The 23,166-nt window shown below is 41.0% G+C and overlaps 1 protein-coding gene across 3 annotated transcripts in view; it reads right to left on the bottom strand.

The window, feature by feature from the left end:
- Positions 1 to 4,285: 4,285 nt before the first annotated feature.
- The window catches only part of PANK1 (pantothenate kinase 1), a 101,639-nt gene continuing 82,758 nt past the window's right edge, over positions 4,286 to 23,166 (bottom strand). For all 3 annotated transcript variants that reach the window (XM_008696234.2, XM_040624127.1, XM_040624126.1), the window contains 5 exons: positions 17,876 to 18,129; positions 13,156 to 13,332; positions 12,531 to 12,654; positions 8,880 to 9,005; positions 4,286 to 5,778 (listed from right to left, as the gene is read on the bottom strand). In XM_008696234.2, coding sequence (XP_008694456.1) covers positions 5,719 to 5,778; positions 8,880 to 9,005; positions 12,531 to 12,654; positions 13,156 to 13,332; positions 17,876 to 18,129 — 741 coding nt within the window. In that variant the 3' untranslated portion in view covers positions 4,286 to 5,718. The remainder of the gene's footprint in view (positions 5,779 to 8,879; positions 9,006 to 12,530; positions 12,655 to 13,155; positions 13,333 to 17,875; positions 18,130 to 23,166) is intronic.

Genomic DNA, 23,166 nt, shown 5'->3' with positions numbered 1-23,166 from the left:
TAACCTAAAATTCTATACTTTGCCAAACTATCAATTGAGTATGAGCATAGAATAAGATTATTTTTAGAAATTTTTGGATATACAGCTACTCAAACCTTTCTCCTCATCACCGTACCCTTTCTCTGGGAAGCTGCTTTGCTCAGAACAGTGAAATAAAACAAGAAAGACCAGCAGCCAATGTTGAAAAATGAGTTCCTGATAAAAAAAATACATCCAGGCATCATTGGTTGGAATGCTGGGCATACCCCTCTCCAAAATCCTCCAATCAGGACAGTCCCTTTGGCTATGAGTCTTAGCTACAACCTTGGTGGTCTGACATGTCCAAGTACCCTTTCCTTGCCCTTGGCTTTGCCTTTATGCACTGAAAAAGTACCATATATCATAAATAAAGTGTAAAGAGAAAGAGGGGGAAAAAACAAAAAAGAAAACATGGGTATTGCTACTTTTTTCATAGCCCTATTATTGCCAAGCTTCTGGAACTATTTAACTTTTTAGATTATAAGCATATAAAACTTACTGAAATTAAAATAAATACTTAAGTGTAGGAAGATGAATTCTAACTGCAGACTGGTTGAGAATTGTTTGGTGACAACATTAACTGAAATCACAATTAATTCTAGTTGGGAATGTTTGGTGTTTACCTGATAGAGTAAGCATAAAAAGAGGCAAAGACTTTTAATACAAATTTTCTTTTATTTTTGTATTGCAAGTGATGAATATTTATAAACTAACCTTTTAAAGTTGACCATAAAAGGCACTACATAAATGGTTACACTGTGGCATCACCAATATAACACCTTTTGGAAAATGAAACAAATAATTGAGGTCATTGTGGGAATAGGTGCTCCTGGCTTGGTTAAAAAAAAAAAAATCCAGTGTCAATATCATAAGTAGATTCAAAAACTGCTGTGCGTCAGACTTGGTGTGCTCTGGAAACCACGAAATGACTCTGGCCATGACAAAGGCATCGACGATAAAGATTCAAGTGAACAGCTTAAATAATATTGTTTTGTGAAATGAGCGAGTAGTACAAAGGGAGCATTATTAAATTAATCTATTGTTTCATGTAACATACGATTTTAAATTCATATGGGAACTAAATTAAATTTTCTAAGTAAAAAAAAAAAGAAAATGAATTAGCTCTCAAACTGTTTCCCAAAAACATCTTTCATTTTCATTGAGGAGGTAGTAATGAATGAAAGCAAGAAACACCTGAGGGTCATTCCTCAAATGCTGAGGCCATGATTTCATATTTGTATTTCATGCCCAGCTTACTAAGGAAGTCCTTTGCCTTCCTCTTCACCACATCACCCTGTTTCTTCCCTTCACAGCTGCTATTTTCCTATTTGTTGGCTTATGTACTTAAAGTCTACCTCCCTCATGAGAACGGAAGCCGATGAAAGGAGGGACCCTGCTGTCCTACAGCTGAATGTCTCCTGAGAGTTACCCAATCTATGCCTCCCAGATCACAAGCATTCAGTTAAAATTAAATAGATGAAAAGTGCATCATAAGCACTGGTAGACCCAGTAGAAAATGTGCATTAATTTAATTTTTCTCACAAATTTGGGGTCATCTAGTCACTGGGAGGAAAAGAGCCCTCTCTCCAAACAATTCTTGCAAGGAATAGAGTTAATGGGGATCAGTGATGTTGAAATCTTTCTAGTCACTAAATAGAATCATAGCAGGGTGGTAGCTATTAGCAGCCTTGGTCCTGTGGGAAAATTCTCAAGACCTTATATAACCCTCTTAGTTACAGAGAAATCTGGTCCACTAAGCAGCTACTGCCTGAGGTTGGACACAATAGAAGAACTAAAGTAAACATGATAGTAAGAATGGTGTTGTGTATTCAAAAACACAATAACTGGTTTACCCATTTACCTCAGTAGGACACTTTGTTCTATTATCACTTTGAAGCCAGATTAATTCTAGTTTCACTTTACTTGAAACCCTTTGATGGCTCTCCACTGACTACAGAAAACACCAGAATCTTTAGCATGGAATGTGAGTCCTTCCATAATCTGGCTGGTTTCCTCTCTCCCAGTATCTGGTTTCTCTCTCACTAACCAAGGCTCCAGCAGAAGCAAACAGTTTCTAATTCCCTGAGTAACCCAACTACTGTTTCTTCTCTCAATGCCTCTCTCACCCCACTCTCTCTGCTTGGGAAGCCCTCCTCTCCAGGTCCACTCAGTGGCCTCTACTCATTGGTTAACATTCTATGGAAGCTTCTCGACCTCTCTTCTCCAGGAGAAGTGACCAATTGCTCCTATGGGTGCAGCCTCTACCCTCACATACAGACCTTATATTGGACTTGGCCCATGGCTACTCCCAAAACTGCATGCCCAGTCACTCTTGCCATCATTTATTCCACACACAATGGAATCCTTGCAGTTCCTCAAAACCTCCATTCTCCTTTGCCAGGAGTAAAAAATATTCTCCCAGGTATTTACACGGTGAGTTCCCAACTTCATCTGACTCTGCTCAAATCTCTCCTCTTGTAGGAGATGTCTTTGACCACTCTACCAAAGGAGTTTCTTTCCTTCCGCTTTCTAAATACAACTACCTCCTCTCTAGTCCTTGACCTTACCTCATTTTCTCCTTGTAGTACTGATCTAGCATTATCTACTTAGTGATTATCTGTCTTCCTTCTAGAATGTAAGCTCTGTGAGGGTGGGTCTTTGTTTTGTTCACTGCTGTACATACTGGTGAATGAATGAATGACACCCATGATACTTTATAATGTGAACTGGTTTGAGACTTGTCTCCCTTGCTGAACAGCAGGGGTTATAGCCAATTCTTCTTGGTTTCCTCAGCTCCTTCCTGGCACAAAATAACTTCTTATTCCTTCTATGACCAGATGATGTCAAGCATAAATTACCTGTAACAACAGTTCCCAACAAAGGGACTCTGAACTCATATATACTACCTAACCTGAAGAATACAACCATACCTTCACAATCCCTTTATCTAAAATTCTTGAGACCAGATGTCTTTCAAAATTCAGAATTGTTCACTCCTTAACATCCCTAGTAGGGTCTGGGGCAGCACCCCGTAATCAAACGCATTAGAAGCTTTGCAACAAAACATGTGAAGAATCCTACAGAGTGATAAATAATGCTCAAGTCAGCTTTTCTGTTAAGTGACTGTCAGGATACATTTTAAGAGTGTGGAATTTTGGAATTGTGGACACAGGACTGTGGACATGTACTAGCATAGGGAGATCTGTATCTCTGTGCTAAAATAGGTTCCCCACATTCTAGAAGATTAGATATCACAGATTTCACATGTTAGCTTAAGACATCTATTTTTCTTTTCCCAGTACAGCTACCATTTACTATTTGCCAGCCTTTGTGCTAAGCTCTTAAATATGGAGGTGAAAACTACCCCGTTTAATGAATGAGGAAGCTGGCGTTTAGAGAGAGGGTTAGTGGCTTGCCCACACAGCTAGGCAATGGCCGAGCTAGATCCACACTGAAGCTGTCTCACAATCAAGAGCCATGCTCTGGACTACCTGACCATCTTGAGTTCACATAGTTCATGATAAAAATTCTTTAGTCTTGTCAAGTTTCTTCTTAATGTTGAGCCACAGGAAAATCCCTATGATTCGAGTGAATGTAAAAATCCTCAGGCTACAAGTTTCTCATTATAAAAAAAGGCTGCCTATATGTACCCAACATGTACTGATATTTGTATAGTGGAAGAATTGATTTCCTCAGCTAAACCAATGTCTTACACATTTGCAATAAAAGATCAAGTGATTCCAGATAATTAAAAAATTATATAATTATACTAACTTGCCCTGATTCCTTTTGCAGAACCATAATCCAAGGTCTACTATTCCCTGGCAGAGGAGAGTAAGACTGATAGAAGGGAACAGTCAAAAAAGGCACTAATGTAGATCATATGTACATTTTTACAGTTATCTTTTTCTTTCTTTTTTTTTTTTTACCCTTATCTTTTTCAAGAACATCTTAGTTGCCTGAATTTTTTAAAGCCAGGTAGAAGTTAATAAAATGTATTTGTGATGACCAAATTTTGAAAAATTTTTTGAATTGCCAAATATAGTAATGATATTTTGGCGACGAGTCAGATGTAGAAGAACCACAAAGCTATTAAAACAAAAATCTCTGCATAGAGTTACAGCTTCAATTGAAGACACCCTTATGTGAAAGCCTCAAACTAGGAAATGTAGGGTAGCAAAAATACAACACATTCATTGTATGGTACAAAAGCAGATAATATGGACATGAAGATTAAGAAATGAAAATAACATATACACTAAGAACATCACAACAGAAACAGGCTTTATTTCAACCAGACAAGTGAATACTTCAATTAACATCAAGTTCTTCAAGACTTGAAGATATGGTAATTAAAGATGGTGCTCAGGAGGCAGAAAAGGAAAGATTCATCATGGAGGAATTGTACTGCCTTCAAAAATCCCTTTCAACAATATGCTCAATTCAAAAGATTAATCAGTTCTAAATCATTAGATCTCATGCGTTTCGATATTTGTACAAGACTCTCATTTGAAAGTTACCCATCTGTTCCAATGACATCTTTCAAAAAAGAAAAAAAATACGTATAGATAGATCAGTATCATGATTTTTTTTTAAATATTAGAAACTGGGATTGAAATACGGTTTTCAGTTTGAAATATATCAAATGAAAAAATGTTATTACTTAAGATGCCTTGTTACAAAGCTCCTGTGTACATACATGTACAAAACAAATAGGTATTATTACCTAACACCTCAACCCATGACTTCTCCCCCATCTCCCAATGTGAAATGTGAATCTCCTGGGAGACTTTACCTGGGAAGTTCCAAAGTCCTGGTGGGCACGAAGGAGGACATTTCATCAGAGAACATTGCAATTTCATATAACCTAACAGAAGATAAATCCAACAAAACATTGCATATTCGTAAGGGTTAAGACAAAATTGCATATCATTTTCAACTTTTGCCTGACTCATAAAATTCATGAACACTTTCAGGGTTTTCTCATCAAGGGCACTTTTGAGAGCTTTCGATCTCGTGCTTAAAACTTCGTATCGAGTTGGTCAGCACCTTGATTGATACAAACAATTAGGTTCAAGAAAGGTATTGGGGAGGAGAGGGAGTCATTTGAGGACAGAAACAGGGGGAAGGACTCTCTTTCTCCATAAGACATTCCAACAGAGAAAAAAAAAAGGAAAACAAGATGAAAAAAGGTATATAAACAAACAAACAAAATCGTGTTCACAGTAAAACATGCCAGATTTGTAGTTTCATTTGAAACCAACAGCAAATCATGAAACGTCATGAAGAATATAAGTAAAGGTAGAATCTCCTAGAGTAATTACTAAATGAAGTTAAAATTACCACACTGATCAGTAAACCCCAGAAGAAAAATAAACAGCACTTACATTTCGGGTCCTTCCTACACATCATACAACTTTTCAAGGTTAATGCATAAAATTCGTAGGTTTGGCCTCGCTGCACAAAATTTTTTTTTTTAAAAATACAGTATACAGAAAAAATTCGTCTTCCCCATTTTGAATCATCAGCTCAAAACCCAAGAGTAAAAGATCAGCTAGAAGGATTTTAAGTTATTTACAGATCCAGCAGGTACGTCTGCCATAATGGCTTAGCTTCCGTCCCCCAGCGGCATCGACCTCCTCCGGCCGCGGCTCTCAGCTCTCTGTTCTCACAGAAGGCGCTTCCATCCGCCGGTCGTCACTACTGGTCATCAGGCATCTTGAACAGTTCCAGCAGCGCCCCAACAGCTCCGAAATAACCCTACGAAAGCGATGGGAAAACTTGGGCACCATGATCTCTTAACAGCCAAGTGCCCACCGTGTTTAATAATTCTAGGAATGCTGCCCCCTAATGTTGTAGATAAGAAGAACTTACAGCCTGAACTCTGCCATGCACCATAGAGTAATAGTAATAATACTTATGAGATATACCTGTTTTTCTATCTTAAATACGTTAACGGATGTAAATAAAGTGCTTAGGGAAATGTCTGGCACTTAGCGCGCACCACGTGAGTGCTGGTACTGCTAGAATTACAATGATCGCATTTTAACCTGGGCCACGGCAAAATTCATACTGTGACCCCCATTTCACTGATGAGCAATGGAAGGTAATCAAGTAAGTTTCCCTTTCCGAGTCACACACTCGTGCCAGGGCTCAACGCCAAGTCTGTCTGACTGCAAAGTTGTATTTCCCGGGGGGCGAGCACTCTAAGTTCCCTCAGCAGATCCCGGAAACGCATCTAAATCAGCTGGGGCTTCACTTTGCTCCTCTGTAAATGCAAGCCCGTGTTTTTGTGAACGTGAAAGGAACTGAAAAATGAAAAGTTTTAGAGAACTTGGTTTCCAAAAGATCTGAGACTCCACTCCTGTTGCCTGAGTCAACAATCACCAACACAAATCAACGGGTGGCCGCGTGCCAGGACTGGCCGTTACGTGACAGGATCTCTGCTTGGGCTGCTGCCATTTACTGAGGCCTCAATATATACTAAAAATTGTTCTAAGCACTTTACATGAATTTACTTATTTAATGTTATTTACAATAACTTTATGAGGCAAATATTATCAGCCCATGTTACAAAGGCTAAAACAAAGATGGAGAGGTAGAGTCATCGTTCAAGGACTCCTAGTCAGTGAAGAGGCCGTGTCTTAACTGCTTGGCTGACGACTTCTCAATCTGGTTAGTTGAATGAATGAGACACCGTGAGTGGGGACTCCCGAAGCAGGGCAGGAAAACTGCCACACCAGAGCCTCCCCAAAAGTTCTCTCTCCACAGTATCCTCCAGGAAGGTCTGCCTAAGCCAGAGAGAATTTAGAACACAAAGCATTTTCTGAGAGATCCTTGTTACAAGGGCTATAAAAATGCTCTACTTTCATTAGCCGTAAGGACCGAGTTATGATACGCGCACGACGAAGCCAAGCCACAGTCCACAGAGGCCTAGGATTGTACAAACTAATGTACGTGTTTTCACCTGCAGAAGTGAGTCTCCCCAAAATGTTGGATCTCACCCCCTATTTTACCACTAACTAACTCCCCATGCGACCTCGTGGATGGCTTTTAATCCCTGATGGCTCCCAGAGTTTGCTTTCTGCCTTAGTTGAAGAGAATCTGGACTTGGGGTTGCCAGCTAAAATACAGATAAATGCCAGATAAAATAACTGTGTCCCGTATTTTTAATCACTAAATATGGCAACTCTAGCTGAACTGGAACAGTGGTTTTCTTTTTTCATTTTAATTGCTTTTTAAAAGCTGAGGTGCGTTTTCCTTTTTCAAACAAAATTTTACATGGAAACGATAAATAAGTAGATAAAAAGGGAGGTGCTCTGGTTGGGGGGGGTGAAAATTCTGGGACTCCATTCCCCTCACCCCCTAAAAGTTCTAACACTCCATACTTTAAGCCTGCTTAAAAAAACGGGCTTTCTTTAGTATTAAGTTCTATCACTGGGCCTTAACTATTTAGTATTTAAGTTCCTATTGTTTTATCCGCTTTAAGAAAACAAAATATGGGCTTAGGAAACTCTAAATAACTTAAAATTACACAGGCAGCTTTTCAGATAAATAATTTGGTTTGAAGATGAGAAAAATGCCATAGTAGTTATTCATTATAAATTTGTGATATTAGTTTTTTCAAAGTTTTTTCAACTACAATACATGCCAGGGATTAGGTACCCCCCATGACAAATAAATAGTTGCTCTCTACAGCACTGATTTTTTTTTAAATTTAAAGATTTTATTTATTTATGTGACAGAGAGCCAGCGAGAGAGGGAACACAAGCAGGGGGAGTGGGAGAGGAAGAAGCAGGCTCCCAGCAGAGGAGCCTGATGTGGGGCTCGATCCCGGAAAGCTGGGATCACGCCCTGAGCCGAAGGCAGACGCTTAACGACTGAGCCACCCCGCCGCCCCACCTACAGTACTGATTTTAAAGAAGGTGGCAGAGGAGGTAGGGAAAAGAGAGGAAGGTCCCTCACTTACTCTTAGAAACCTGATTTATAGGATTGTAGAAACTCAATAGAAGGGACTCTCTCAATTAACTGAGGCTCATATCCTCTGCAGACAGGCTGCTAACGCCCAAGGCCACCAGCCTCTCTGGGCCACCAGGCTACTCTGAGCAGCCCCGGCACTTCTGTTCTCACCAGTGGAGTTGTCTGCTTGAGTCAGCTGGGTTTATCCTCAGATTTGTTTATGACAGTTTTATGTTAATGTCATAATCTAAGTTAATTATATATCACCTAACAATAAAAAGAGTACAACATAAATTGGTCACGTCTATGAAAGTCCAGTTAAATTCTCAAAAAAGATTGAAAAAGGCAGTCACAAACCATTACTCTCTACTTAGGTGGATATCACACATGAAAGGTTGAGGGAAAAAATCTAGAAGGATTATGCAACCAAAGTGCTTCGTAGGTTATCTTTAATCTCTTGATCCATTTTAAAGAAATAAATCAGAAATCAAAGAAGGCATATTATACTTGTGGATCATGAAAAAAAGGGTAACAGCAGAATTCTAATCAGCAGAAGCCATGGTCAAAAATAGGCCTTGGTCCTACATCAAAGAAATTGGTGAGGGAATGAATATTTATATGTTTTATGTTACAATAAAATGGTTAAAGTAGAAAGATATTTTTTAATGATTACCTGTTTTAGCTGATTTTTTTTTTTTAATTAACCAGCTATTAGTCCTGATTGCTGGAGAAGAAAGCTTCCATTTTGTATATAGTTCTTCTTTATCGTTTGTTTAAATGCAAAGTTTAAATGGCAACTCTTTCTACTTGACCAATATTAAAACTGAGGGACTCACTCAAAAGTTAGACGACACCAAATACACTCCATGTAAGTCAACTAAGTCCATGCAGATTTGACCTACCTCATGTTCCAAAAACAGAGCTTTTAGCTGTCCTTTGGACCAAAAATCCATTGCATATGCTAGCAGCTTCATGGAGACCATATTGATTCTGAGAAAGTTCCCAACAAACACAACTCTGTCAATATTCTGGGAAAGAAAATGAAAGAACAATTAAATAATGGTATAAAAATAGCATTTTGTAAAGACCTAATGTTCCATACTTCACTGTACTCCCAGGATTTTGCAGAGTCAATTTGTTTCTTAAGTGAAATTATTTCAGCATTTCCAAGATGAAGTCGAACAAACTTCATAGTGCATTCCACAAGAACAAGATGGTGAGATTCTGGTTGGGCGAGGCAAAGACTTATATTGGGCTTATTTGCAGGTGTTATGTCAGATTGACTTAGGCCTGATATGAGATTCAGCTACCAACGCACATATATAAAATTGTAACTGGAGTTCAAGTTCAGCTAAATTTGCCCTTGCATTCCTTTCAATTCCTCCAAACTTCCAACAATAAAATGTTATTATAACCAACTCATAAATAGAATGGCCATGGTATGGGATATTCATCTAACAAGTTTGCTTAGTTTTCTCTATGCCAAACACCATAATACAAAAAGCAACAGTTCCCAGTCTCTATCCTTGGGATATATGGTAGACTATCCTATTTGATCGACATGTGGGTTGAAATATGATAACGAAAAATATGTCTATACCTTTCTTGATACGGATATGGATTTGCATTCTGTACACACACTTAACACTGAGCTCAGCCTGTCTACCACGCAGGGGCTGTCACCACCCACTCACTCACAGAGCCAGTTGCTATGGTCACTTATGCCAAAGGGAAGAGAGTCCTGGAAGCTGGCATTCTTTTCTGTTGAGTCTATCAAGAGTCATCAGATCTAGGAATATGGCCTCTTAACTGTCTCAAGTTTTGACAATGTAAGTTGATGAGTCCATTAAGTACTGTGAATATTTTCTACAGGTAGAGGGGTGGGAGGTGGTTTTAGTAAGTTTCCACCAGTAAGGACGGTAGCTACAAACTGCCCAGACTGAGATGTGACAAGAAACACTTGGAGTAAGTAACTCAGATTAAAGAAGGAGTTAATTAAATTTAGGAGTTCTGCCTTTTCCCCTAAAACAAAGGAGACCAACGTAGGACTTGCTCAAAGCCCCAGTCCTGCATTATTCTGGTAATGAGCCAGAAGGAATAGAATGGCAATAAAAGCTGATGGACATTTCTTATTTCAAATAAATTCCAGGTGGGTCAAAGATATGACTGTGGTGGGAGGAACAAAAAGGAAAGAAAGAAAAGAAAAAAAGACTAGAGGAAACCACAGGAGAATTTTTTTAAAAATAAGGTTGAAGTAGGGAAGGTAACACTCACATGTATTATCGTGTAAAAAGCATGAGGCAACATTTCCAGAAGTACATACTGAAGTATGTAAGGTAGACTGATGTAACCTCTGGGATCTGCTTTCGAATATGTTAGTAAAAGAGAGAGGAAGAGAAGGAGGAGGAGAGAGGAACAGAGGGAGGAGGAAGAAAACAGATGAAGCATGTGTGGCACAGTTTTGCTAACTGTTGAATCAGGTTAATGGCTATAAGGAGGTTCTTTATACTATTCTGCTCCTTTATGTATGTCAATTTTCATAATAAAAGGTTGATACACAACCAAAGCAAGACATAAAATAGTATGTAGAAGGTGAATTGTATGAGATGTGTGATTGTATCTCAATAAGATTGTTAAAAAAGCAAGAATGTGACGTAGAGTTTGCTGCCTTTGGAAGGATCTGTTTCTGCTATATTGCAGACAATACAGAATAAGAAGCCAAAAGTGAAAAACAATGGCTACCTTCAATAAGGCTAACATTGCAGGACAGGTGCACACAGTTACCCACTTCCCTCTACACCCTTCTGGTGTCTTTAGAACTCTGTATTACGTGTTTGTATTTTCTATGCAAAAATGTGAATAAAAACTTTGATGTTGAGAAGCATTTTACAGGATTCCAATAATCATAGCAAAAAAAAAAAAATATCTTAGAGTCAGTAACTGTGGTGTCGCCCTATGAAATAGCTCACTCTCCACTCAGTGAGTCCAGCGCCCTCAGCAATGACGGAAGCTTGCGTTTGGGCTCTCACAGGAAACACTGCTGCCACTTCCGGGGGCGCCCGCGGGGAGCCTGCGCTGGCAGGACGTCCGCTAATGCAGCTCTTGCCCAAGGTGATTGGTGATTGAATCCTCTCACTGGCCATACTTTCAAATAGCCATTTTTGCTTTATTCCAACAATAAATGGTATTGAAGTTGAAATCAAAGATGAAAAATAAAATCCGTTGTCCTCCCCCTAAAGTGAATGTGATCATTGTGAAAAGGCCTGCTGGCGCACTCAAGGTCTGTGGAAAGCAGGGGAAAGGGTATCTACCACTCTCTGGGGTAGGGGACATTAGGGCTCATTGACCTTTGAGAGTGCACGAGGACGGCCCACAGAACACGTATCAGTCAGCCTTGTTTGGCTACTTGGAAAAACTCCCTTTAAAGGTTAATGTCAAAAAATAAATCCTCTGTTAAAATGAGTCCCGTGACCGAAGTGGACTTTGAAAGGCACATGTCTGGGATACATTCTTTGCATTTCAGCCTGGCATTTGAACTCCCATCTCACACAGGGACGTAAAAAAGTTGTGACCCTGAGGCACAGACCAGCGACATGTTCTACTCAACGCTGTAAAGGAGCATGTTTCTCTCATAACCCCAGAGCTCCAAGGCAGGACTGGCACTGCCCATCAGCAAGATCGCCTCTTCCCTTGTTTAAACCCCTAACTGCTCAACTAGGAGGGGAAGGAGGGGGTTTCTGCAGTACTTGTAATGTTCTATTTCTTGATCTGAGTGGTGATTATACAGGTGTCTGTGTGAAAATCCAAGCTGTATACACACTTCGGATTTGACTGTCTTCTGTGTGTGTTTCTATTAAAATTATATTTTTAAAAACTCTATTACTGAGGCGACTATGATTCTTTAACCCTTCTATTACCTGTTGCATGTCCCAACCCCTTTCTTGTCTTCCTAACACAACTCAGTGAGAGCTGTTGTACTTTACAGGTCTTGTGTTACAGAAAAGGGTTCTAGTTTCCCAGAGGAATTTTGCAGTGTTTCAAAACACGTTCCCAAAGCTTTGTTTGTCACCAGCTCCACCCCTTCTTGTGCTAAGGGCTCTGGCTGGCCTCAGCTGTAGCAAGCTCTCTATGCTTTGATAGCCCTGTACAATGCTGCTTGAACTCCATGCCACAAGGCAACACTGTAAAGAAGCTGAAAGCAGAGAGAATATCGAATATTGCAAGTGGAACGTTTTACCTGCAATTATTTGCAAGGATGTGCCAAGCTTTTCCTCACACTTCGGTAGGTGGGTGGTAATAATGACGGTCAGAGAGGCTATGGCCTCTCTGGGTTGTGATTTTACCTGGACTCTGTGGTTGGTTGGCTTATCCTTTATTATCCAGTGCCTACTTAAAAATAAGATGCCTATCCCTCTCCATTCCCCAAAAGACATCCCTCATGACAAAGGGCAGGTTTTCCAAGGATCTATCATTTTGTTAAGGGTCAACAGTTTTGCACTGCTAAAGATGATGTGTATGAATGACACAAGGCTTCCTCTGGATTAAGGCCTTACCTCATTCAACGCACACATCCGAGCAATGGAGCCAATGTTGTTGGTGATGGTGACCAGTGTGGCTCGGGCGAGGTCTTCCTTGCTGATGGAATCTCGCTTTTCCTTACTCATCATGTTGCCAAAGCTATGTTGGAAATATTAGTGAGAGTATTCAAAATCATCCTCAGGCAGGCCCCACGCTTCCACCAAAGTACTGTGGAAAGCTTTATGAATAACTCTGTTAAAATTTAAATGACCTGATTTGGCCACCATGTTTTACAAGCAGACAGGATTACGATATGAATGGTTGGCTGCCCCCCCTTTTTTAATAGGGGCAAAATAGCATGGATATTAATGGGAAAAAATTTTTTTTAGTGCTCTCCAGATATATTGACAAGAATGGAACAGGGGAAACTGTTGCAGTTTTCCAGAACCTTCTTTCAAAGCTGCCCTATTTTAAGCACAAGCATCAAGGGCTAAACATGTCAATGCTTCGTAAAGGGCGGGAGATCAAGTCTGAGCTCCAATAACTACAGATACTTGCACCAGGCTGGTGGGTTGACATTTTAAAAGTAACTAAGTGAATGGCCAGGGTGGAGAGGTTGCCTTGTTTACACACTACTACTCCTAGCTACTTTGTCTCTACCTTGATGCTACAGCGGATCCTTGAAGGCCAAATCGTTCATAGTCTCCTCCGTAAATGTCCTTCACCAGCTTATCAACATTGGTGCTGTCGCCTTTAGCTGCCATTTCCAGAGCTTCTTCAAAGGTCTCACAACCAGTCAGCAAGCAACATAGGCCTAGGAATGTTCCACCTCCAAGACTGAAGGAACAATAAGGTTTATTTTTAAATTTTACTTTATAATATGCCCGTCCAAGTCCCCAACTACATCAAGATCACTAATAGGGGTTAATACAAAACAGGAGAAGAAAAACAAAGGGGCACTTGAATTAAAGTGTAGGGTGCAACACAGTCTTAGGGTAGATTGGATTTTTTAAAAAAGGGCAGAGGCTAAAAAGAAACATCAGGGAAAACTTGCCCCTGAATTTAAGAACAAAAGCAGAGAAAGACTCTCACTGATTTCCGTTGTGAGACCTTCAGCTAGCTGCTAACCTAAATACCTCATTCAGTCCTCTCACCAATAAAATGGGGCCGAATCAGGGTCTCTCTTATTTGGGTGGTCTGAAAGCAGCAAATTACCAGAGAAATGACTGCTATGAAAAAAAAAATGTAGCCGAATACAAATACTTGGAAGAAGAAACCATATGTACATGTAGTTCACAATGCAGCAAGACTGATCTAGGGCTGCCAGGAACGGCCCGCCCAGACACCACATCATTTACCTCGACCTCGATCTTCTAGCAGACATAATCTCATTGAACCTTCTCAGAAATTTCTAAAAAGAACCCACTGATTGCTTACACACTGGATTTTTTTTCTCGTAGACTATGGAAAAGGTTATTAATATTTTACTTACTACCCAATAGTCAAAAATAGTAACAAAGGTCATAAAGCGGTTTCAATGCTCAACTATGTTTTAAAAGCTTTCATTTGCTTTGGGGAAAATTCCTCTCCTTTTAAACAAAATTAGAAACTAATTATGGTGGTTGAGAATGAATTTAGTTGTGGATGAATATCACAGTTACGTGACAGGAAGGAAAGGAGACTGAGAGTAAAGCCGTCACCAGTGACCTCCTGACAGCACGGATGTGGGCGTGGGCTTTACTCTCTTTACCACGAGCAGATGCAGATGAACATATGGGAGGAGCCAACTGCTCGCATCAATTTGTTCTCAAGCTCCAGGGGTTGTTAGCCCCTGGTTTTCCATTCTGAGAGAAAATCCACGTCGAGATTGAGGTTATTTGGAATTTAAATTTGAAGAAAGAAGCTTTAGGGGAAATTAGATTTACTGTCAATAACTTAACAAGAAGGTGCCAGACTGTAGACAGGCACACAGTTCTTTCAATTACATCTAAAGTGAAACTGTACGTAATATTTCTTAAGTATTGATTGTCACAAAAATACAGACTTGATGGAAAGGATAACTCCTTGTGGAAAATTCCCTAGCGAGGCACCACCGGTGGCAGCTACCCAAACCCAAGGTGCGGAACCAGGAGGAGATCGAGAGCGCCACGGACATCACCACCTGGACAGCTCAGTCATGGTAGAGATTTTGAATTTCCTCTAGGAAAGCTTATCTTTATTTACATTTAACATGGCGTGTCACGCACGTTGTTGGGTTCGGTCTGCCCTACAAAGCTCGTGTATTTTAAGGGGAACAATTTTTGGCTTGCGTGCCCCCGGGATTTGTCTTTGTCTATTTTTAAGTCTTTTCTCACACTTCTAGCTGCTTTCATCCACGCTAATGAGGTCTCTTTGAACATCAGCTATTCGTATTCATCAAGGCATTCGATAGCCTACTCCAAGCATAGGCAACAGGAGACATTGGCTGACTTAGAAAGAAGGCCATTCATCAGCTGATGTGTCGGTATGAGTGAGAACGAAGTGCTTTGTGTGTCGGGAAGATGACCGGGGACTACAGACAACGCATCGGGGCTGCGTGGGGAAGGCGAGCATGCATTTGTACAGCCAGCGCACTGCAGGCAGGAGGCAAGAATGCACAGTCGCAGAAGAGCACTTTATTCATATCCTCAACCTGCTGACCGCTAGTTAATCCATGGGGTGCCCCTGCTCACAATCAGATACATCTGTCTGTGGAGCAGACACAGGAAGACCCGCAGCAGATCAGGGACTAAAACATCTGGCTAGAGACAGCTGTTGAATAGCATCATTATTTTTTGAAAAAACCAACAACCTTGTAGCGAGGGACTTTAGGGGAAAGTAGAAGAGACCTTCAATGACCGAGTGCTTGTGCTCTTAAAATAGATTCCAAAACAATGAGATGAGCTGTATTACTCCTTTCACCGAAGGAAATCCTTTACATTCCTCTTTTAATCATCTGCATATTGCAACCATGTCGGTTGCAAAGTCCTCTTTTTCCTTTGGCTTCTACAATAAGATTGGAGTAGCGTCAATAGAAAAAAAAAAAAAAAAAGCGTTCCTCCCTAAACTAAGATGCAATAAAATCACACATGACACGAAACAAAGCATTTAAAATCATATGTTTAAAAGAAAACTGATCTCCTGTAATGATGTGGCTTCCTAAAAATAAAAATGTCCCAGGAGAAACTAGGGTATAGCCTAATAACAAAAACCCCAGAGTTACACCTATCAGCTCACAGTAACAGTAGCAAACGTACAGCTGAAGCCATTTGCTTACATCAGTGATTCCCAGAGTGTGTTCCGCACACTCATGTTCGCTGCTCACTGTCATAGTTTATATCAATGGTTTTGTAACTTAGATCCAAAGAAGCCTTTCGCAGAACAGCTCCGGTTGGACCAGGAGGAGCTGCAGCCCACAGAGTTGACGATTCCTTCCCTTCCCCTGCCTCTCCATTAACCTTCGGTCTGCTGTAGCACATTTCCAAAACTACTGGTTGAAGAGCACTCGCAGGGGAGGTTGGACATCCAGACAGGATTTGTTGAGGATTGCAAAACACTGGTCATTAATGGACATTTACCAATAACTGGAATTTATGAGCACGATTACACATGTAATAGAAGCCAAAGACCACAATGAGCTCATAAGCTGCTGTTGAAGAAGATGATCCAGATTGCTGGAACTTCCAAGTTTGAGAAAATAGAACTGTGATCGTGATTGATGAGTTCGCTAAGTGTTAATCAACGCTTCGATAAATACCTCCAGTTGAGGACAGTGTTTAGCTTGTTGTTACCTTGGGACTCGCTCTATCAATTCAATGACTCCTTCTGGGAGGAAGTCTGTAGTTTCTTCAAAATTGTACTTTTGTGAGGAGATCGTCCACTAAGGTAAAACCAGCTCGGCTGAAACATTTCATTTGCTTTGATGCTCCTGACAGTCCTCATAAAGCCATGGGTCAGTTGTGACTCTTCTGTAAGCAAGGAAGCTTAGTTTCTGTGTGCTCAGTGAGAAAAGGTATGCCTAGGGGCAATTAACATCCTATATTCTGAACACAGGCAGGATTCAGTGAGAATGTGTGTGCGTGCACGCACATATGTGTGCACACACGCTGGGGTTTCTCATCAGCAGTACTCTATTGACTTTTGAAGGTCAGTACTTTTTTTGTTGTTGGGGGGCTGCCCTGTGCATCGTAGGGTACTTCACCATACCCCTGGCCTCTAGCCACTAGATGCCAATCGCACCCCACCTCCAATTGTGAGGGCCGAAAAAACATCTCCAGACATGGCCAAAATTCCCTGGGGGGCTCAATCTTCCCTTTCCCAGTGGTGAGTCACTGACTGATGTAGACCTGTCACAGGTCATGGATAGAGGGGAGACAAACAGTGCGCTCCTCCTAATGGAGGAGCAGTGCTGCAGAATTTCAGCGCTGGAAATGCCCAAAGAACCTAAGGAACAACTCTCTTCATGTCACAAACAAGGCCACTGAGGCCCAGAGAAGTTACATGATATCTTCATCTTTTAAAAACAATGGTGTTGATATCATGTCCAAAAGCACACGGCCACATGTTCCTTAAGTTATTCCTCCAAAAATGGGTTCTGTGGTCTCATAAGCGGGAGAAACACCTCATACCAAATCCTTCACTTGGAAGTGAGAAAAAGTCCTGAAATTATGTTTACACTAGGATTTCTCAACGATTTCTGACCCTGGATTCTTTCCCCAAGGCCGAATGGCTATAACAGGAAGCCGAGCACATCTGCCCTTGGGGCACGTGTGCACCGAACAACAAGGTACGCTGCCCGGCTGCGCTTGCGGGCTGTCTTCCTGTCTAGGGTTCTCCAAAACTCCTCGTGAGGCGTGCCAACTAGTCCAGCGTTCAGGTGGAACAGCTAACTGAGGGTAAAAAACATTTTTTGGTAAACCCAGTCTGGTTTCCTGGTTGGAATGATGGATTACGTCAAGCAATTCATCTTGTGCCAGGCACCAAGGAAATTCCAAAAGGTTTCCTTCGAAGCCCTCTCTGACCATCCCAAGCATCCCTTCTTCTGGATTCTATTTAATTCCTGTCCCCGCCATTCATCTGGCACTTACCATGTACTGCCTTTTGCTGTTGTGTGTGTGATCCTTCTTCCCTCAATCTGACCAGTTTCCAGCAGGCTAAGGACTAGGTTTTATGACCCTTCACATAAATTACCCTCTTACTATTTTAACATATCATGCAATAAATCTTTTTTGATTGGCCGAGAAGGGTAAGATCTTTCTTTGAAAAATGTGTTCGATACAAATCATCTTTGTATAAACTGGTCTTCAAGGAAGAGGCCTGGGTTTAGGAACAGAAAGGTTCTCCTAGTAGAAACTGTGTTTACCTGGTCCCTGTAACTCTTTTATAGTTGTCCTTGGAGTACACTGCTAGAATGCTGACCCCTGAGCCCATGTTCACCAGCAACATAGGGTATGGGTTATCAAGGCAGTACGGCTTTTTTTGACACAATTCAGGATTTGTGGGATTTTCAAAATAGTAACATTCCGGCTTGCCGTTGAAGCCAATGGAGTCAACGTAAAGCAGGCCCTGAATCAGACAGTCCAGTTCATCCAGTTTATGGAGCTGCAGGTCAGCAATCTGAAAGAGAACAAAACCTCGTGAGAGAGGCTATGAGCACCTCAGGAGAAGCCCCAGGGGCTTTTAGCTGGACTGAACACGTGTCATTAACTGTAAAAGCATGGAACATCTTTAAAAACTCCAAGTTGTGAAATCCTGTGGATCGTTAGTCGCTTTGCCAGAAAAGCAGCCTTTGCTGGACCTCTTCTCTGCCCACAGTGGGAACCAAAGTACAGGAAGTTGCCTGGTTGCTGGAAAAGTACCCACGAGCATGTGTAATGGGTTGACTTGGTGGCCCTTGAGAAGCAGGTGCAGGTCCTCATTTTTTAGGACCCGTGAATGTTACCTGATTTGGAAAAAGGGTCTTTGCAGATGTGATTAAGTTAAAGATCCTGAGATGAAGAGAACATCCTGGATTATCTGCATGGACCCTATATCCACTGACAAGCTTCCTTATGAGACACATGGGAAAGATCTGATGGACAGAGGAGAAAGCCCCGTGAAGACGAAGGCAGAGACTGGAGTACTCTACCACAGGCCAACAAATGCCCAGAGCCACCAGAAGCTGCAAGAGGCAAATGGAAGCTGCCCGAGAGCCTCAGAAGGAGGAGTGGTCCTGCCAACACCTTGATTTTGGTCACCTCCAAACTGTGACCGAACACATTTCTGTTGTGGTGGTAATTTGTTAGGGTAGCCACAGGAAACCAATACAGTATATCACGAAGACCAGGGTCTCCCGCAGGGGGAGGAGAGTGAGAATGTTCTGAAAGCAAGAAGAACCCCACACTTGCCCACATACGAGGTCCTGAGCAAGGCATGGTGAGCAATCACCTTTGAGCCCACAAAACCCAATTCTCCTCTTCCCAGGCCTGGGCTTTGCAGTGAGATAGACCTGGCTTTGAATTCTAGCTCTAGCACTTAACTGAGGGATGTGGGGCAAGTTATTTAACTTGAGAAGCCTCAGTTGCCTCTCTGTAAAATAGGGATATTATTCACTGTACAGTGTTGTTGTAAAGATTTCATGATAATAATATGTGGACAAAGGGCTCAAAAAAATGTTGGTTCTTTCACGAATAGCGGGGGTGGTCCCAAAGTGTCCTTTCATGCTCCTATGAGACAAAAACTTCCATTCTCCCAGGTATGGGGGGAAAAAGTAAATGGGGATGAGTTGGCTGTGGGGCAGCCTTAGGGGAAGTGGCCACTTCACATCCTTAAAAGTTTAATTCATGGTCCCCCAAAGTAGTATTATTTGATTGTCCAGATGATCATTTCTCATGAACAACAACGACAACAACAAAATAATAATAAACCTAATAATCACCAACATGATACCGACCCAACGAAGGAAGATAATTTGTAAGATCTAACTTAAATTTTTAAAGAAATATCTTTAAGAAAGTAATAGCTAGTATTTATTATTTATTACACACCAAGAACTAGATCGTTTAATTCTCACAAAATCCTCTAAGTAGATGTTTTATCCTTGCTTTATGGTCAAGGCTTGCAGAGCTTAAATAACTTCCCCTAAGTGATACAACTAGCAAAAAACACCCAGGGACTCACTGTTCTTCTCTTGTTTTCATAATGCATACTGCTTCTGGGATCTGGAAACAACCTAAACAGGTTATATACTTAGATATTTTACCAAAAAGGCATCATCTTCATTACAAAAGTTAAGAGCTGGAAGAACACTCTTGACTTCGTATCACTCATCTGAATTTCCCATTCAACGAACTCCACTAAATACATACCTATAGAGCAGAATCAGTTTGAATAGGTTACCAGCAAGGTGGTACAAGTTTTCTTGATACAAAGAAACAATCATCCTGGGTTTTTTTGTTTTTTGTTTTTTGTTTTTAATATAAAGATCTAATTGGCTCTATTCAATGACTCATGAATTGGACAGCATACCACCTAGCAAGTAGAAAGGGGGTCCCCAGAAGCCATCATCCTAAAAGACACTAGCTGATAAAGTAAATCTATCTCATAAATGATTCCAAGCATTTCATTTTTTACTGAGTGAAAAGTCTGGGTGAGATGCAAGTAACTACACGTGTTTTAAGGGGGTACTGTAGGTCTAGAACAACCTGGAGATCTGAAAGACAGTAGTGAGACACAGCAGTGTAAATGCTGTCTTTGTCCTCTCCATTCCACAGCCCCATTAGCCTCTTCCACTTAACAGCACTAATCACATTCCGCCTGGTTTTCTGGTTCATCAGGTGCCCCTGAGCACCATGCTCAAAGGCCTGTCCCATAATAATGGCTTAATAAACATTTGTTAAGTGGGACAGGGAAAGTTACCACTTCTTGCGTCAAACCAAACTGAAATTCAGTAGCAATTTCACCAGCCCGTTGTGGGACTATAGGTTAACCTGCTTAAAAATTAATCAGAGGCCCATCGACAATATTGACAGCCCATGCCCACAGCCAACATCACAAACACAGACAGAGACGCATCGTATTCACATGGACATCCTGAACCGATGCTGTGGAAAAAGAAAACCTATCGAGGCAAATAAACTAAGCACACACACAACTTTGATCTGAAAGGAAACACTGTTATCTCATCTTTCTCATCACATTCAGTTTCAAATAAAGTGCCAAACGCAAACAAACATCTCTGCTATACGTTTTACTGAAGGATAGATATTTCTGAAGCCTGGGTCATGCATTCCCAAACTGGGCAACAGAAACATTTGTCACTTTCACTGAGCCCTACAGAGAGCTCCCTTAAAAGTCTTCACCGTCCAGAGAAAAGTCCAGGCTCCCAAGTGTAAGCAGTGAGTCAAATCATAACTTGGACATTCACACAGGCAATCTGAAATTCCGAACATGACAGGAATTACTTCTCACACTCTGGAGTTTGTAAATACAACTGAACGGGCTCTGTGGAACATTCGGCATGTTCAGATCCTAGCTGTGGAGAAACACTCTTTCTCTGGGCTTAGTTTTCTTTCTATCAGGGGTACCAAATGCAAATGCCTACAGGAGAGAGTAAGAAAACATAAGAGAGTGAAGCCCTGGGCTAGATGCAAAGTAACAGAACACACACAGAGGACAATACATATATTTACAATTCACCTGCAGCCCATTGTTGCCATGTCATAATGGGGCTCAGTGCAATTAATTAGCTGACAGCTATTTAATGTTTTTTTTTTTTTTGTAAATATTGCAGGCCAACCAAACATATCTGTAGGCTGATGCTGACTTCCATCCTATTAATTTTATATATATTCTAATGCTGATCTCTATGATGGGTCCTAAATGATGACAGATCTGAAATATCAGATGTAGCTAACATGCAGATGAAGTTATAGCTCATGTGAACATAACCTTGTAACCAACGTGTGCTGGTGAATGTTTAACAACCAGCTCTCTGGGAGCAAAAGCCCTGGTTTATAGCATTTACCAATTTCTGCAGTATAATCGCCTCCACGACGGCTAATTTCAAGCTACCAACATGATGCCACTAAACACAGAGCTGGGAAGACGTGCAGAGAGACTGGCTCTCTTAAGCCAGTAGGAACTGGCCCCAGCACCCCACTGCTTGTAAGTCTCCTTAGCACTTTCAGAAAATATGGGTTCTGCCAATTCCTAAATCATTAAGCTTAAACCACTTCCCAAATATAAAAGCAACAAACCTCAGCTTGTCCTAAGATTCAAACAAACTGTGTAAATAATGGAAGCTAATAAAAAAAACTATATGGATCTCATCTGTAGGACTTCAGCCAAGGGAGCTATTATTATTACAACCCATTTTGCGGATGAAATATATCACCAGGGGTCAGTGTGTTAAGTGACCTATTCTGGATCCCAAGGCTAGCAAATAGGGAAAGAAGGACAGTAGAAAAAACTTTCAAATTACAACCATGATGAACTAACATGGTTGTGCCTAGTACTAAAGTTACTCAAGCAAGTGTGTGGGTGCAACGGGATTCTCCAATTACAGGAGCCATCAGAATCACTCAGAGGGTTTGCTGAAACACAGATCGCTGGGCTCCACTCGCAGACTGCCTGACTGCATTTCTAACAGTATCCCAGGTTACGTTGATGCTGCTGGTCCTCGGACCACACAGTAGTAGGCGCTGAAGAACTGGGATGAGTCCATGACCCCAGTACAGTCAGAAGAGGCATTGGATAAAGTCACATACTGTCCCTAATAGCACCCGCCCTAGCTAACTCACAGGGCCACCTTCAAGAATCAAATGAGACGCCTGTGTGGAAATGTTTTGGATCCTGTAAAGAACTATACACATGGGTTCTAATTATGTGAGAAGTAAAATAATTTGGGTTTTCTTATCTCAAGCTGAAATGTGCTAGTCTGCTAGTCAAAACACTATTTCCACACTGAAGACTCAAATCTGTAGAGGAAATTCAGGGATTCTGGTATGCTAATATTAGAAAAAAAAAAATGGATCCCAAACACAAGGCATGCTCAGGAGACAACTGTAAAAGCTTGTCTGTGTCTGCTTCAGCTCAGTCTGTCAAAAATAACTAAATAAAGAGTTAAATAGATAAATCCGGTAAAAAACCATCCCAAGAGATTCCATAGTTACTCCTATGGGGGTATTCTATGGACCTGCCCCAAACCAGTTATATTACTCCCTGTAATTGAGAAATAAGTCATCAAATTATATTTCAGAAGTTTGAAGAAAATACACATCTGTATGATACCTTACACTTCCCAAGGTGGTTTTGAGGACACTGACTCCATAAATCATACTGGAAATGGCAGAAAAGTTTATCTTACTAAACTGAGAGTAATTTGCATATAAAATAGTCCACTCTGAATTACAAATTTCACTCAGGGCTCTTTTCTCTTCCCAAAGGAGACCTAGGAGACCTGAGAGAGATGAATTTCAAACATATTCTGTGAGTGAGAAATATGACAAAACTTCCAAGATGGCTTCTTCCTCCCGCATCCAAATGATAAAGAGGCCATAGCCCAGTGGTCATACGTCAAGCCAAACCCAAGTGGAGAATGGTGCTGTCTACCAAAACTCATGCTGTTGTAATGCCACAAATCAGTCCCTGGGTTCCTAATAGGAACCAAGCTAA

This window comes from Ursus maritimus, unplaced genomic scaffold, assembly GCF_017311325.1.
Source record: "Ursus maritimus isolate PB19 unplaced genomic scaffold, ASM1731132v1 scaffold_7, whole genome shotgun sequence".
Taxonomy (NCBI): domain Eukaryota; kingdom Metazoa; phylum Chordata; class Mammalia; order Carnivora; family Ursidae; genus Ursus; species Ursus maritimus.
The sequence above is the reverse complement of the archived record's forward strand: the minus strand, read 5'-3'. Positions and strand labels throughout refer to the sequence as shown.